The following is a 16,080-nucleotide window of genomic DNA, read 5'->3' as shown; positions in this document are numbered from 1 at the left end:
GTACTGACTAAAAAGGCAAAAATCCTACTCACATATATTTCCAATGTCCCCAAATTATAGGGATAACCTACACAGATAAAGTTATTTGGTTATCCAAGCTTCTTTCAAATCATATTTGTTGTATTCATTATTATTATTATTATTTTAATAATAATACTAATAATGATAATAATAATAATTAATTATATATTTATATGAGGGAAATATCTGCAAGATAAAAATGTATAATTCATAACAAATAAGAGACACCCATGGGGCAGAGTTGTAGGGAATATAATACATTTCTGTGCTTGGAACATAAAGAAAATATCTGAGACCTGGGAGAGTTTTGTTTTATTGAGTCTTGAAAAATAGATATTAGGACATACATGCCTACTCTCCCGATTTGGCCCGGGAGCCTCCCGAAAATTGGGAGCCGCTACCGGCCCCCAGGAAAAGTAGGCAGGCCTCCCGACTTTTCCAGTCCCCCCCCGCAATGTAGTGCTAAACCCCCGCTGCGGAGGGGCTGATGATGCGATTCGCGATGAATCGCGTAATCATAACCCCGCCCCCCGCATAGCAATGCCGGAAATATCGGCATTGTGTAGCGGGGGCGGAGCCTAAAGGACGTGATCACATGGCTCCGCCCCCAGTCCCGCCCCCAAACGATGGTAAAATGTCCGGCCATGCCCCTCTATACAGGCCCCGCCCCCTGCTACACCGACCTGGCTGCTTCTTCACAGAGGAAGCAGCCAGGATGTAGGCAAGTATGTATTAGGGTTACATTTGCGGCATGGGTGTATCTATACTTGTTGCACAGGGGGGTACACACCGAACACCCTGCACCCATACATTATACTGTACGTACCTTTCCAGGGTTTGGCGCCCGCGCTGCAGATATCACTGGAAAAATGGTGCAGTTGCCATTTTCTCTGAGATTTGCACATGCGTGGTAGTGGATAGATCATTGGGAGCATGGCATGGGCAACATGCCCACGAATACACGCACACGCTCAGAAGACTTTGGCACAGTGCCAACTTACTCTGCAGCTGCGCCATGAGGAAGTGTGTGTGTGGGTGGGCACACGGAGACATCACATGGGCCCCCGCTTCTCTTACACTGCCCCTAGTTAGTGTAGCAGCATGTTTATTATATATAGTATGCGCAGCATGCATAGGCACGCTCCATCCAAGGTTCCCATCCACCCGGGTGGTAGGAATGGACTCTACGCTCTGTGCAGTCTGGGATGTGATGGGGTACAGTCACCTACAGTAGTTCTGTGGTGCCGTTACTGTAGCACTTTATCCTATCACACCACTTACCTTAGCAATCAGGGGATGGGGCAGGCAACACGTCCTGTTCCTCCCAGTATGGCACGGTGACCCATCATAGCCCAATGCCACTCTTCTTCACAAGTAAGAAGTTTCTCTATCATCTCCATGGTGCTCTGTATGACGCGCCTTTGTAACATTATAAAGACTGGGGGAGGGAGATGTGTCAAACCTTAGGGGTATACTGTATTTACTAAAGTGCAGGTTTTTAGAAGTGGATTGGTTGCCGACAGAAACCAATCAGATTCTACTTATCTAGCACCTTTTAATGAAAAGCTAGAATCTGATCGGTTGCTATGGGCGACATCTCCACTTCTTAAAACTCTCACTTTAGTAAATTTACCCCTAATGGAGCATACACACGGTCAGATTTGTCAGACTTGTCAGATTTGTCAGATGAACGACTGAACGATTGAACGATTTGAACGATTTTACCAAAGTTTTGAACGATTTGAACGATTTGAACGACTGAACGATTTTTGACTGCATTAAAATGAATGGAATCGTCCAAGTCTGACTGCAAACACATCAGAAATCGTTATCTGACCATCGGGAACGCGCATCGTTGATCGTCCATCGTTCAGGCATGTCAGATATGAACGATTTTTCTTCAGATATGAACGACTGAACGATTTTTAAATCGTTATCGTTCATATCTGAAGGAAAAATCTGATCGTGTGTATGCACCATTAGAGAGAGATAAAGTGGAGACAGATACAGTATCAGCCAATCAGCTCCTGTCTGTTTTTCAAACACAGCCTGTAAAATGACGATTTGAAGCTGATTGGTTGGTACTTTATATCTCTCCACTGTATCTCTCTCCAAGGTTTGATACATCTCCCCCTGGGTGAGAGCCATCATGTTACTAATACAGGGCCTCATTCAGAGTTGGACGCAATTTTAATTTAAGTGCAAACGTGACTGAGGGGGGGGGGGAGCATTTTGTTATCTATGCAGAGTTGGCTTCAAACACAAGATGCAACCCACCCAGATAAGGTAGCAATTGCGCCTCAAATATCTCAATTTGTATGTATGGGAAGGGAATGGGTATGTAGTGCCGGCTGTCGGGATGCCTCCGGTCAGAATACCGACAGCGGTATCCTGATGGTTGGTATCCCGACAGGGGTCGGGTAAGTATACTTACCCTCCTCCCTTATCCCCCAACCCTCCCTTCTTGTAGCCTAACCCTAACTCTCCCCACCCCCCACCCTAACTTTCCCCGCTAGTGCCTAAACCTAACCCTTTCCCCTTAGTGCCTAACCCTAACCCCCCTTAGTGGTGCCTAAGCCTAACCCTCCCCCCTAGGGGTGCTTAACCCCAGCCTCCCCCCCTAAACCTAACCCTTCCCCCTTAGTGCCTAACCCTAACCCCCCTTAGTGGTGCCTAAGCCTAACCTTCCCCCCTAGGGGTGCCTAACCCCAACCTCCCCCCCAAGACCTAACCCTTCCCCCTTAGTGCCTAACCCTAACCCTCCCCACCCCCCACCCTAACTTTCCCCGCTAGTGCCTAAACCTAACCCTTTCCCCTTAGTGCCTAACCCTAACCCCCCTTAGTGGTGCCTAAGCCTAACCCTCCCCCCTAGGGGTGCTTAACCCCAACCTCCCCCCTAAACCTAACCCTTCCCCCTTAGTGCCTAACCCTAACCCCCCTTAGTGGTGCCTAAGCCTAACCTTCCCCCCTAGGGGTGCCTAACCCCAACCTCCCCCCCAAGACCTAACCCTAACCCTGCTGCGCTCCCTAAACCTAACCCTTCCCCCTCCCCCACGGCTAACGCTAAGGACGCCCCAGATTGGCATTCTTCGGCGTTCCGGCGGCGGGATTAAGATAGGCGGCGGTATATCGACGCCTATCTTATGTCCCTAGCCGGGCTTCCCCTGTCGGGATTGAGACCGGCGGCATCGCGGCCTCTGGTCTCATAACTACATCCCATGGGAAGGATTTACACTTATGTTCCTAATAGATGTCAGTCGCTCTTTTATATGAGACAGCTTGTAATTATGCCTTGATGTCACCCATGACTATGTAGACTTCTTTACTGCTCGCACCTCTCTTGCAGTCTCTATTGGGGGGATATATTTACAAGAGGTCGACCTTTAGTAAATATATTCCTTTCAGTCCTGGTTCCTCTACCATCAATGTATTGCTAGAATGCATCGATTTTATAAAATAAAAGATGCAACGAAAACCCTTCTCCGTCATTACTCATAGTGATTCTACTGTCCCTCATCCCATCCCAGCATGCGGCAATCTTTGTGTCCAGTCTATACTGTATAGAGTAATGTACAATTGCATGGTACAAGCGCATAACCATTAGGGGAACAGGAGACAACCCATGTTAGAGCTGAAACCGTGGTTAGATTAGTTCCTTATAGGAATAATGTATAACCGTGTTAGTTACTGTACTTCATGTTCGTTCCACAGTTAAGTGTATTTGATATAGGTTTTATTTAAAACAAATCTCATTTTACAGCTGCGTCTACAGACTGATTAATAACACAAATGAAGGCATTGTTTGTTTGTTTTTTAAATATGCTTGTAAGGGCATGTAATAATTATAGTAGATATCAAAGGGGTCAAAATGCTGCACACCTTTAAGATGTGCTCGAACACAGATACAGTATGTCGATCCTTATTTATTATTATCTCGTATGCAGGTGTTCAGGCTCCTTCTTTTTAAGCCAAAGGAAACCTTTTCCCACATATTGGCCCTCATTCAGAGGCGGTCGGAGGATGCAAGCGGTCGCTCAGAAACTGGGCGGCCGCTTGCATCCTGACCGGCCGCCTCTGTATGAAGCCCATTGTTTATTACTTAACACTGTTGTGTCTGATATTCTTTTCCTGTATATTGTTTGGTATAATGATCTTAGTTTTCTTACTCTTACAGTTCTTGCGCATCGCAGGGTCTGCTGCTTCAGGATCCATTGCAGGTCCTTTGTCCTCTCATACCACATTACCCACTGCTTCCCGTAGTAGGCACAGGAGGTGGGGCCAAGTCACTGCTGCCTCTATGTATGATCCATTGGCTAGTGCTTCGTGCGGGTTGACCCTAAAGCATTTATGATCATGATGGCATCTATGGCTACGGGCTTTGCGTCTTTCATATCAGAGTTTTTTCCAGGAGCGGCACAGGCTTCCCCAGCCACGACACCTGGTCAGATTTCTGTGGGTCCACAAATTGCTTCTGCTTTGGTGACATTTTTACAATCCTTGCGGGTTTTGGTTTTTCCCTGCCCAATCCCCCACTGGGGCTTCCAACCACTTCCCGAGATTCCTTGCAGAGAGCTTCTGCGGCTAGGGTTGCTGTGTAGTCTTCTGAGGGGCCTTCGGCCCTTGATACTGTGCTTACATCTTTTTCAAATTATATTGATTACGGCATGCAGGACCACGTCGACATGGAAAGAGGCAGAGTCATCCTTGGCTTTTTGTGCTAATGTGCAGGGGATGACAGATGAATGAGCCGGCATCGGAGCTTAGTAGACCGATCTTTAGCCCCGAGCTTTTCGGGTTATGAGGCTTTTTTGTTTAAATTTGCGGTTTCCATGGCCTTTCACAGGGCTTCTCGGGTTTCTGGGCTGGTTGCCTCCGCCACACTGGTGGATGCTGCTATGACCCATTAGGATGTTCTGGTTGGCGAGGGTTCAATACTCTGTAGACTGCGGTGTTCCAAAACTAACCACACTAGCAGGTGCAGGTGGATTTCATTAGCTCTCTCAAGGTACTTCTGAGTCTGCCTTGTTGCTCTTACTAAACAACATGTGGTCGGAGGTTGACGGTTCGTGGCTTAATCATGTTAATGGTACTTCATTACTTAGTACCAATTTTGTTGGGATTTTAAGCATTTTGTTTCTGGTATCAGGCCCTCGCCGCAGGATTTTGGCACACATTTGGTCTGCTGTGACTGCAGGTTTCTCGATCGTGTAAATTAAAGCCTTAGGTTGATGGGAATCGACCAGTTATATTTGGCCTTTCTGTTGAGTTTGGTTTATCTTTTCAGTGCAGTTGTTGTCTAAATGTTTTCATGTTTTGTCTGTGAGTGGTTTTATGTCCTTGTTTGTCATGTTGTGTGTTTTGTCTTTTTTTAATTTTGTCTGGTTTGTTTCCCCCTTGTCTATCCTATACTGTGTAGAATAATGTACATGGTACAAGCGCATAACCTTTAGGGGAACAGGAGACAACTCATGTTATAGCTGAATCCGTGGATAGATTAGTTCCTTATAGGAATAATGTATAACTATGTCTGTTGCTGTACTTCATGTTCCTTCCACAGTTAAGTGTATTTGATATACTGTAGGTTTCATTTAAAACAAATCTAATTTTACAGCTGCGTCTACAGACTGATTAATAACACAAGCTAAGGCATTGTTTAAAAAAATATATGCTTGATTAACTGTAAGGGCATGTAATAATTAACGTAGATATCAAAGGGAAGGATAGTGATCAGAAAAAAACATTGGGCCTGATTCAGATGCGCACGTAATAGCGATTTCGGATGCAGTCGAGCAATTGTTTGCCATTGCGAATGCATACAAGCCGCACTGGTCTTGCGCAGTGATCGCACTGCGATTACGGACGCACTGAGGAATCCATCACAAAGTGAGTAACAGACTATCAGTGTTTGGGGGTGGTGACTGGGGGGAGTGGTCAGAAAAATGCAGGGACTGCCCGTTTGAACGCAGTTTCAGAGTACCCACTGCGTGCCACGAGTCTTGCAGTTTCTGCGGCTCGTCAGACCTGCTGTAAATGCTGCGTGATGGGCCGATGTTCGTGGATGACACCGATATCTACGCAGGAAAGCTAGGTTGGACGGATATGAGAAGGCAGCAGTGGGCGGCTCTATGCCAGCTGTGCTTTGGCAAGCATTACCATATTTTCGAGCTGCCCATAATACGGTATTCCAGTATTCCTTATTCATGTGTCCCAGTTTCCACATTATGGACCAAGGCTGATATAGGAAGATTATTACGATTTCCTTTATAATTATGACTCCTCCAGGACTTGGGTAAAATTGTTGAGTACTGAGAGCCTGATTCAGACCCGCTTGCAAGCGCATAGTGCTCGCAAGCGGGTCGATGGTGGCCCAGTGCGCACGTGCGGAGTGCGCACTGTGTGTGCGCGAGCCCCGGAGTGAGCGCAAACAGCACTCGTTCCGTGGCTCACTACAAAAGGGGCGGCAGTCGATGTTTATCGACAGCTCGCCCCGTTTTGTCGGCATGGTGGGGGGGTAGCTTCACAAACGGAGGCGTTCCCAAGCGAACGCCTGCCGTTTGTGGGTAGCCCCACTGACATCACCAGTGATGTCAGTGGGAGAGCTTACGGCTCTATTAGAGCCGGAAGCTCTCTGGGGCTTGCGGCCACGAATCCTACCACAAGGGTCTTGTCGCAAGCCCGATGGTCGCGGTGGTCTAGACCATCGCGACCATCATCCTGGCCGCTCGCAATAGCTGTGGGTGGTCACCCACAGCTATGCGTGCGGCCAGGAGGCCGCTCCAAAAAAAACCAAAAAATGCCCTGTTTCAGAGCGAGCGCTCTTTCAGAGCGTCCAGCTCTGAATCAGGCCCTGAGCTCATAGATTTCAGCACAGAGTCAGGGGCGTTTCTAGAGAGGAGGGGGCCCGTGTGCAGTCTCGGTCACGGGCCCCCTCCTCTCATTCCGGAGGCCGACAGCGCGCTGAGCGCAGTACGGCCGGCAGCGCACTGATAGACTGTGGGCACTAGAGTGTGCCCAGAGTTTATAGCGCATGCGCAGGTCACCGGGAAAACGGCTATGGCAGCCATTTTCCCTGTACTGCGCATGCGCAAAACAACGGGAAAATGGTGGCGGCCATATTCCAAATGTTTTTACAGCGCTGACACCGGCGCTGACGTTGGACTCCGGCGAGGTAAGTATAATATGGGTGCAAAAGGCCCATGTGCACCACAGGGGCCCGTGTGCACCACACACCCTGCACCCATTATAAATACGCCCCTGCGCAGCGTATTGAGCTTCCTATGGGCAGGAATAGCAACGTGTGATTGTCTATCTATCTATCTATCTATCTATCTATCTATCTATCTATCTATCTATCTATCTCATCTATCTATCTATCTATCTATCTATCTATCTATCTATCTATCTATCTATCTATCTATCTATCTATCCATCTAACTATCTCATCTATCTCATATCTATCTATCTATCTATCTATCTATCTATCTATCTATCTATCTATCTATCTGTCTGTCTGTCTGTCTGTCTGTCTGTCTGTCTGTCTGTCTGTCTGTCTGTCTGTCTATCTATCTATCTATCTATCTATCTATCTATCTATCTATCTCATATATATATATATATAGGTGAAAGGAGTGTGAGGGTAGCGCACAGTAAAAGATGATTAATACAAATGAACGTGTAACTAGTGCAATATGTGAACGGTAAAAGAGTTGATTCAAAGTCACTGATCCTTAATTAAAAGGCGGCTGCAGTCCTCTTGGGGTCCGTTTTGGCTAGCGGGTGAAGTGGTTCTGGAAAAGAGGTTTAAGAAGACATGCGCCTGATAGTGTAGTATTTAAAAGAATAGTACCGAGTGCTCGTAAGAATAAGTGTGCGGAACAAAAATAAACACTTTTAAGCTTATCTGTGTTCCAGGGATGAGTAGTCCACACTGGATAAGTTTAGATGGGATGTCATCAACTTGATCACCTTAGGGGGAGCTTGTATAAGCTCATGGGAGAGAGAGTATATATAGTGTAGTATATTTTTGCAAATGATATAATAATTATAAGTAGAGGCTGCGTACCGGATAATGCTGAATAAATAGCCCGTAGTATGTTCTCCTCCAGGGACCTCCTAATACCCTCTAGGAATCCCTCTTAGGTACTTGGATGTTCAGTGTATGAGAGCTGAATACATATGCAATCTCTCGTCAGTATATTCCAAACAGGGGATTTTATTAGGTTTACAGGGTATGGGGGAACATAAAACAAGATATAAAAGAATAAAAATGGCTTATCTTATATAAGGGTACCCAATCCTCTTTCCATAACCAAGGATACAGAGAGCCTGGGTCTGCTGGCCTCAACGCGTTTCGTCCCTTCAGGACTTCTTCAGGAGTAGTGTATATATATATATATATCAATCTCATATCTATCTATCTCATATCTATCTATCTATCTATCTATCTATCTATCTATCTATCTAATATATATCTATCTCATATTTATCTATCTATCTATCTCATATCTATATATCTCATATCTATCTATCTATCTATCTCATATATATCTATCAATCTCATATCTATCTATCTATCTATCTATCTATCTATCTATCTATCTATCTATCTATCTATCTATCTAATATATATCTATCAATCTCATATCTATCTATCTATCTCATATCTATCTATCTATCAATCTCATATCTATCTATCTATCTATCTATCTATCTATCTATCTATCTATCTCATATATATCTATCAATCCATACTTGCCTACCCTCCCGATTTGGTCGGGAGCCTCCCGAAAATCGGGTGCCGCTCCCGACCTCCCGGGAAGGCAGGCAATCCTCCCGGCCCCGGTTATGTGTCCGCAACCCCCCGCTCTTTTAAGTAAAAACCCCAGCAGCAGGGGGGCCGGTGATGCGATAGACTATCTATCTATCTATCTATCTATCTATCTATATCACAAACCTTTCTCTCTCTCACTTTCTCTGTCTCTCACATCTATTCATATCTATCTTATATATATATCTATCTATCAATCTCATATCTATCTATCTATCTATCTATCTATCTATCTATCTATCTACCTCATATCTATCTGTTCATATCTATCTATCTATCTATCTATCTATCTATCTATCTATCTATCTATCTATCTATCTATCTATCTATCTATCTTTCTCACAAACCTATCTCTCACATCTCTCTCATATCTATCTATGTATCTATCTATCTATGTATCTATCTATCTATCTATCTATCTATCTATCTATCTATCTATCTATCTATCTATCTATCTATCTATCTGTCTGTCTGTCTGTCTGTCTGTCTGTCTGTCTGTCTGTCTGTCTGTCTGTCTGTCTGTCTGTCTATCTATCTATCTAACAAACCTGTCTCTCTCTTTCTTTCTCTATCTATCCATCCATCTATTTATAGTGAATACATGTTTATTTTGAACTACTTTTATAGGCAAATACTGACCTAAAACTGTTTGGGTCGTGTTTATATGGTTTCTAAATATGGCAGTTGAGAATAGTAGAAGTAAAAATGATGCTTCAGCTTTATATGGTCACACAACCAAGGTGATCCTGAACAGAAATTGAATTGACAGTAGTGAGAATACAATACCATCTAGCAGATCCACATAAAGGACTTGGAGGTGCCGCTTTTATGCATTTAAGGAACCTATACCCGAGTAGTGGAGCCTCATGCGTAGCAATTTTAATGCAAAGTCTGCTTTTTAAAAAGAACACACAACTTTTAACCTTATAGATTAGAAAGACATACCATTGTGTATCAGTAGTACTGGAACAAAAGATGAATAGGCAGAACGCCCAGAGCGTTTTGTCAATTTCACTTTGATAACACAGTCCCTTAAAGAGATCCTTTTGTGTATGAGAAAACATGACGTCAAAGTCGTTAAAAAAAATAGCATCTAAATAAATGGCTACACTTGCATTGCTTCCAAAAAACATCTTGTATGAAGCGTTTGTTTCTTTACACGCGTAACTAATTAGCTTGGCTTATTATAAGCCTTGCATGGCTGTAATGAAGTTTCTTGAGCACACTTTAAAATACTTGTTTGTGGTGGCTGTATAAATCTGCTCCAGAGCCAAAGATAGCTGAATTTAAGGAATTTACTGTAGGTTAACTTAAAACCATTTGACTGGTAACATGTTGGAAATGCTTGACTATAACCATTACCAGGTGATTATTATTTTCTTTGTACTTCATTTTTTTTCTATATTTTGTTAGTGTTACTGCTACATTGTAATTTACTATATATGGTTTATAGTATTACATTTACATGTACATTACTACTTATACTCCCCTTATACAGTATATACACGCTCTCTATTTCAGAGGCTTTTTAACCTTATATTGTGTAGGTACCAAATTATCTCTGTGAATCAGCTTTGTGAGCTGTTGTTCAGTTTTGCATCAAAATGTACTACTGTATGTTTGAATTATTTTAGGTTTGTCAAACAACTGTTATTTATTTTTATTTTCAGTGTTATTAGTATTATTTTATTTTGTAATGAATATAAGTATTAATAAATGGAGGCTTCTGAAAAAAATTATATATAAATATGATTAATAACTAGTCTATTTATTGATAATACACAATAGATAAGCAACCAGAGGAACATGGCATATAGCCTAAATATGTTGGGGCCTAAGTTTTGATCCTTGTGTCGATATGTGCAGATATGGGATGAGAAGCTTTAAGGCAGTGCCTGTAAAAACGTATATACATGTGGAAAATGTAAGCTACATGTTCCATACAATCTGTAACAAAAAAAATCTAAATATAATCTATTTACAGTCCCCTCCTTATATTAATGTATAGATGATTGATCTATCTATATATCTATCTATCTATCTATCTATCTATCTGTCTATCTTGTATATGAGCAACCTCACTATATATGTACATTTCTTATGTACTTATTTTAGTTTTTTTTCCATTTGATGAAACATTTGGCTATTTAAAAAAAAAAATAATAAAAAAAAATAATATATATATATATATATATATATATACACAGCATTTTAATTAGCTATGTTTTAAGCATCTAATTCAAATCTGACCGTGTACCTGTGATTTGTCTGTACCTGTTGTGTTCTGAGTACTGGGATTGAGGCTATAAATTTATTTTTTTGTTTTGTTGTCTCGATTTTCTAAGACGTGGAGGTTAAAATGTAGTTATTTCACATTTATAAATCTAGTAATTTAGTCACTTCCTTATTTTTGCTATTACATTTTTTATTTATATCATTATTAATTTCATTCCCATATTTTATTTTGTGGTGTTTTATTAGACAATATTGTTCTACTATTGTATTAGGTTTATACAGCAATTATTTGCAGTTGCGAATAATTCTACCCAAAATTGACGCTTTTAGTTGTGTAGTACATGTTGGCAGCTATATATTTGTACTCATTATAAGGAACTAATGATCTTGAACAGAAAATTTCACTACGGGCCAATCACTGTTGTTTATTTGCCAGGTGCAGACTCACCTTGAAAATCCTACAAAATACCACATCCAGCAAGCTCAGAAACAGCAGGTGCAACAATACCTGACAACTGCCAAACATCACAGCAAAGCACTAAGCTTGCCCTGTCCAAATCAGCCAGGGGACCATATCATGCCACCAGGACCGGGAAGCAGTGCGCCAAACAGTCCCATGGCTATGCTGACACTTAGTACCTGTGAAAAAGAGGTGAATATATAATTTATTCTACTCTCTAATTTATTAATCTGCCCTATTGCCGCCATTTAAAATCCACTAGATTATTTTGTTATTCTAAAAATAAATATTCAATTTACTTTTATTTAATATATATTTTTACACAATGGAGACCTTGTGTTTATTTATCCATTAACCATTTTATATTGATTGTATTTATGTCTGTTTAAAATAAAAAGTCTTTAAAAAGTTACTTTTAAATGCAATATTGTATATACCAGTGGTTTCCAAACTGGGATGGCACCTTGGGATGCTGTGGGGTGCCACGGGTTGGTGGTAGCAGACCAAATTAAATCATTTATGGTCAATGTGATAGGCAAAACCAGTTCTGGTGACTGCCTATCATAATATATGTGGACAAGCAGAAGCACAACCCTTGTCCTACCGCATACCTGAACTTAAAGGTGACAGGTAAGCACAATTTACTTATATTTTTTTTTTGTATTTATCAATAAGAAAATTTGGGCCTAGGGGTGCAGTGAAAAACATTCTGATACTCTAGGGGTGCCATGATTCAAGAAAGTTTGGAAACTACTGATATATACACTTTTGTGATGTGGTCCGTAGTGATTCCATTTACATTTTTTTATTTGCTTGCTTTCTAGTTTCTTATTTTTGTGGACTAGTTTTTATTATTATATTGGTGGGGTTGTTTTTACAGTAGCATTTACAATAACAAAATATTTTAAATTATTTCACATCTCAAATGTAAAGCTATTCCATCATCTGGGGCTGCATAAGTAGACTATTTTATTGATGTTAAATATAATTCTGTGTTTAATTAAAGATAATTTTATATAAATCTTATGCAGTAAAAAAATCTATTATGGTTTAGTTTAAAATTATGTTGTGTTTTTTTCTTCAATTCTCAACATTGTATAGCATTTGTGCTTTTCCAGTTTCACAACTTCAGTTTCCAACATAGATTTGGATTATAAAATTAAGATGGTTTTTTAAATCTAAAATTGCATTTTAAACATAACATCAATAATTGACAGATCTTTGTGTTACCATATTTAGAAATAAATTCCAAATATATTTTAATCCTTAAATACATTGTAATAAATTGTTATTTGGAATTACTTACATTTTTAAAAAAATTTATCAAAGTTTCCAATGCATACAAATATATATTGTCCCTGTGATCAAAACTAAGTTTTAAAAGGTTTTATTGTAGTTTGTAGATTCATGGTTGCTTTTTTTGTAACAAAAAGGAACCTTCTTTATGTTAAATTTACCAAAATTTATTGTCATTTCATTAGGTTTTTGGATATTTATATTTACAAATATATGGGGTAATATTTCACCACTTGTTAAGTTGATCTATCACCAGATAATTATACAGCCTAGACTCCAGCCTTGGGCCCATTGGGAAATGAGGGTTACTGAGACCCATTTTTATGGGGTTTCATTTTAGAAACTGAGGGCATAAGGGCTCCAGACAGTATCTTGCCTTGGCCCCGTCTTAATTAAGATAGGCTCAATTAAAATATTGCATGTTATTACACCCAGTGCAACGTGCAGATATGTATCCCAGACTATAACCAGCTCAAGAATGTATGTATAAGATCGCTTTGGCATTTAAAATATATGTTGCATCTCTGAAAAAAAGTGTACTTTCTAGTACATTATGTGATATACAGGTTTTATTGATTTATCTATAATCTTCCATAAATAATACCTGTGTACGCAAGCACTAAGTATCATTGTTTATAATTGTTAAGTTCTGATATAATCATTGATTTCTGATGTCATCACTTCATTGTTCATTAAGAAAATGTGTATATTTTGAAAAACATTGCATCCTCTACTGTAAATTATTCTAGATATTAGGAGTTGCCCGAGATACAGGTGGCCTGTGTAGAGCACTTGTCCTACAGTCTTGTGCCTTTATTTTGCCACAGAACCCCTCTGTGACTTCTGATATCCTTATAATATATAGGAGGTGTGCATTATCCCATATATATATACACTGCAGAAAGGTTAACCTGACTGTCCACTGAGAAAGTAGGTGATAGACATACTCTGGGCATAATTAAAATAAAAAATAGAAAATATGTGCACCATTTTTATGTTTTTAAAAAGGCACTTTTTCTCTTTACAGTATTTTATTACTATATATATAGTTTTTTATAAAGAATTGTTAATATGTTAAATATTGATAAAGTGCTGTAGGAAATTCACCGACTCCCCCATTTGTTCCTGTTTTTAATTTGTATGTTGTCTGGCTAAAACACTATTTGGGGAATCCAATGGGTGCTGGAGGCGGACTGTCAGACATCACAAATCTAATATAACACTAGACTTAACATGTATTATATAAAGAAATGACATACTTTAATATATGTCTCTTTTTTTTTAGATGGACGATGTTATTGATGACATTATTAGCCTGGAATCTAGTTATAATGAGGAAATTCTTATGATGGATCCTGCAATGCAAATGGCAAACACGGTATGGTATTTGTTTTTAGCATTTAAATGTTGTAAACTTTCTTCCATTAATTAATTAACTAATTAATTAATTAATTGAAAGAAAAAAAAAATATATTTTTTACTACAATGCTGTTTCCAGTATGATAACAAGGGCGCAATTCAATTGTTTTAGCTTGCCCGATCACCTGTCTAAAGTGACGGGAGATCGCAGGGCGATATTCAATTGATGCGGATCTTCGCGTCGATGGTGCCCAAAGAGATCGAGTGTAGCCACGTAAAATGGCTACACCAGACCAAAGTCATTTGGGCGCCAAAACGGTTCACATTTCTCGCACCCCCGGGGGGTGCAAGCTGAAATGCCGGCGCCGGCAGCTGATCGCACCTGAAAATTGAATAGCTCCGTCGGGCGCGAAGTGGGGCTCAAACAATTGAATTCCACCCAAAGTGTGATGTAATCAATGTAGAGTGCATGGATCCGCTACATTTGTCATAATTTCACTGTGAAACATATTTTTTGAGATTAGCAATGTTGCCAAAGTCAGTGCTGCTTTTTCATTGGGTAACTACAAATCGTCATGTGACTTGAAGTCCGTTTGTGTGTATATGAATACAGAGAGATTTACTTACAGCTTCATTATAGATTTACTAGATCACATATTGTGGCAAACCGTGATTGTGTGGGCACTCTTGAGGCGGAAAAGTAAAGGATGTTTGAAGGGACTAGTCTAGACACCTTTGATGTTTTTTTGGTGTTTTATTTCACTTAATAGACAATTATAAGAAATAGCTATATTGGCATGTTACATAAAAAAAAGGCTGTTTGATTTGGATTGTAATACATAAAAAGGAAATTGTCTGTTTCCTCCCATGGTTTAAAAGTGTAGGTTTTTAGAAGTGGAGCTTTTGCCCATAGCAACCAATCAGATTCTACTTATCATTTATCTAGCACCTTCTAGAAGGTAATAGTTAGAATATGATTGGTTGCTATGGGCAACATCACTTCTAAAAACCGCACTTTAGTAAATATACCCCCCAGAATCTATTTTATGTTTCTGTGATTATTCCAAACCAATGTCTCACTGACACTTGTACAATAATAATATTATTGTACAATTGTACAATAATACTATGGGTTTCAGAACAATGGCACACTGACTCTTGTGGTAATACAACAATGACCCACTGATACTTCAGGTTCCAGAACAATGACACACTGACCCTTGAGGTTCCAGGACAAGGGCACACTGACACTTGGGGTTACAGAACAATGGCACACTGACTCGTGGGGTTTCAGACTAATGGCACACTGACACCAGGGGTTTCAGAACAATGGCACACTGACACTTGGGGTTACAGAACATTGGCACACTGACTCTTGGAGTTTCAGACTAATGGCACACGGACACCAGGGGTTTCAGAACAATGGCACACTGACACTAGGGGTTACAGAACATTGGCACACTGACTCTTGGGGTTACAGAACAGTGGCACACTGACTCTTGGGGTTTCAGAACAATTGGACACTGACACTTGGGGTTACAGAACAATGGCACACTGACTCTTGGGGTTTCAGACTAATGACACACGGACACCAGGGGTCTCAGAACAATGACACACTGACTCCTGGGGTTTCATAACAATGACACACTGACTCCTGGAGTTTCAGAACAATGGCACACTGACTCTTGGGGTTTCAGAACAATGGCACACTGACTCTTGGGTTACAGTACAATGACACACTGACTCTTGGGGTTACAGAACAATGACACACTGACTCTTGGGGTTTCAGAACAATGGGCCACTGACTCTTGGGGTTTCAGAACAATGGCACACTGACAATTGGGGTTACAGAACAATGACACACTGACTCTTGGTGTTACAG

General features: G+C 40.6%; 1 protein-coding gene across 11 annotated transcripts in view; it reads left to right on the top strand.

Annotated features, from left to right (window-relative positions):
- The window catches only part of MITF (melanocyte inducing transcription factor), a 281,278-nt gene that overhangs the window by 238,603 nt on the left and 26,595 nt on the right, over positions 1 to 16,080 (top strand). For 10 of the 11 annotated variants that reach the window (XM_088473367.1, XM_088473361.1, XM_088473366.1 and 7 more), the window contains 2 exons: positions 11,520 to 11,735; positions 14,125 to 14,217. In XM_088473367.1, coding sequence (XP_088329493.1) covers positions 11,520 to 11,735; positions 14,125 to 14,217 — 309 coding nt within the window. The remainder of the gene's footprint in view (positions 1 to 11,519; positions 11,736 to 14,124; positions 14,218 to 16,080) is intronic. The other variant, XM_088473357.1, reaches the window with a different exon arrangement.

The sequence above is a fragment of the Taudactylus pleione genome, unplaced genomic scaffold (assembly GCF_031769625.1).
Source record: "Taudactylus pleione unplaced genomic scaffold, aTauple2 ptg000135l, whole genome shotgun sequence".
NCBI lineage: Eukaryota > Metazoa > Chordata > Amphibia > Anura > Myobatrachidae > Taudactylus > Taudactylus pleione.
Note: the sequence above shows the minus strand (reverse complement) of the source record. Positions and strands in the feature narration are given on the sequence as shown.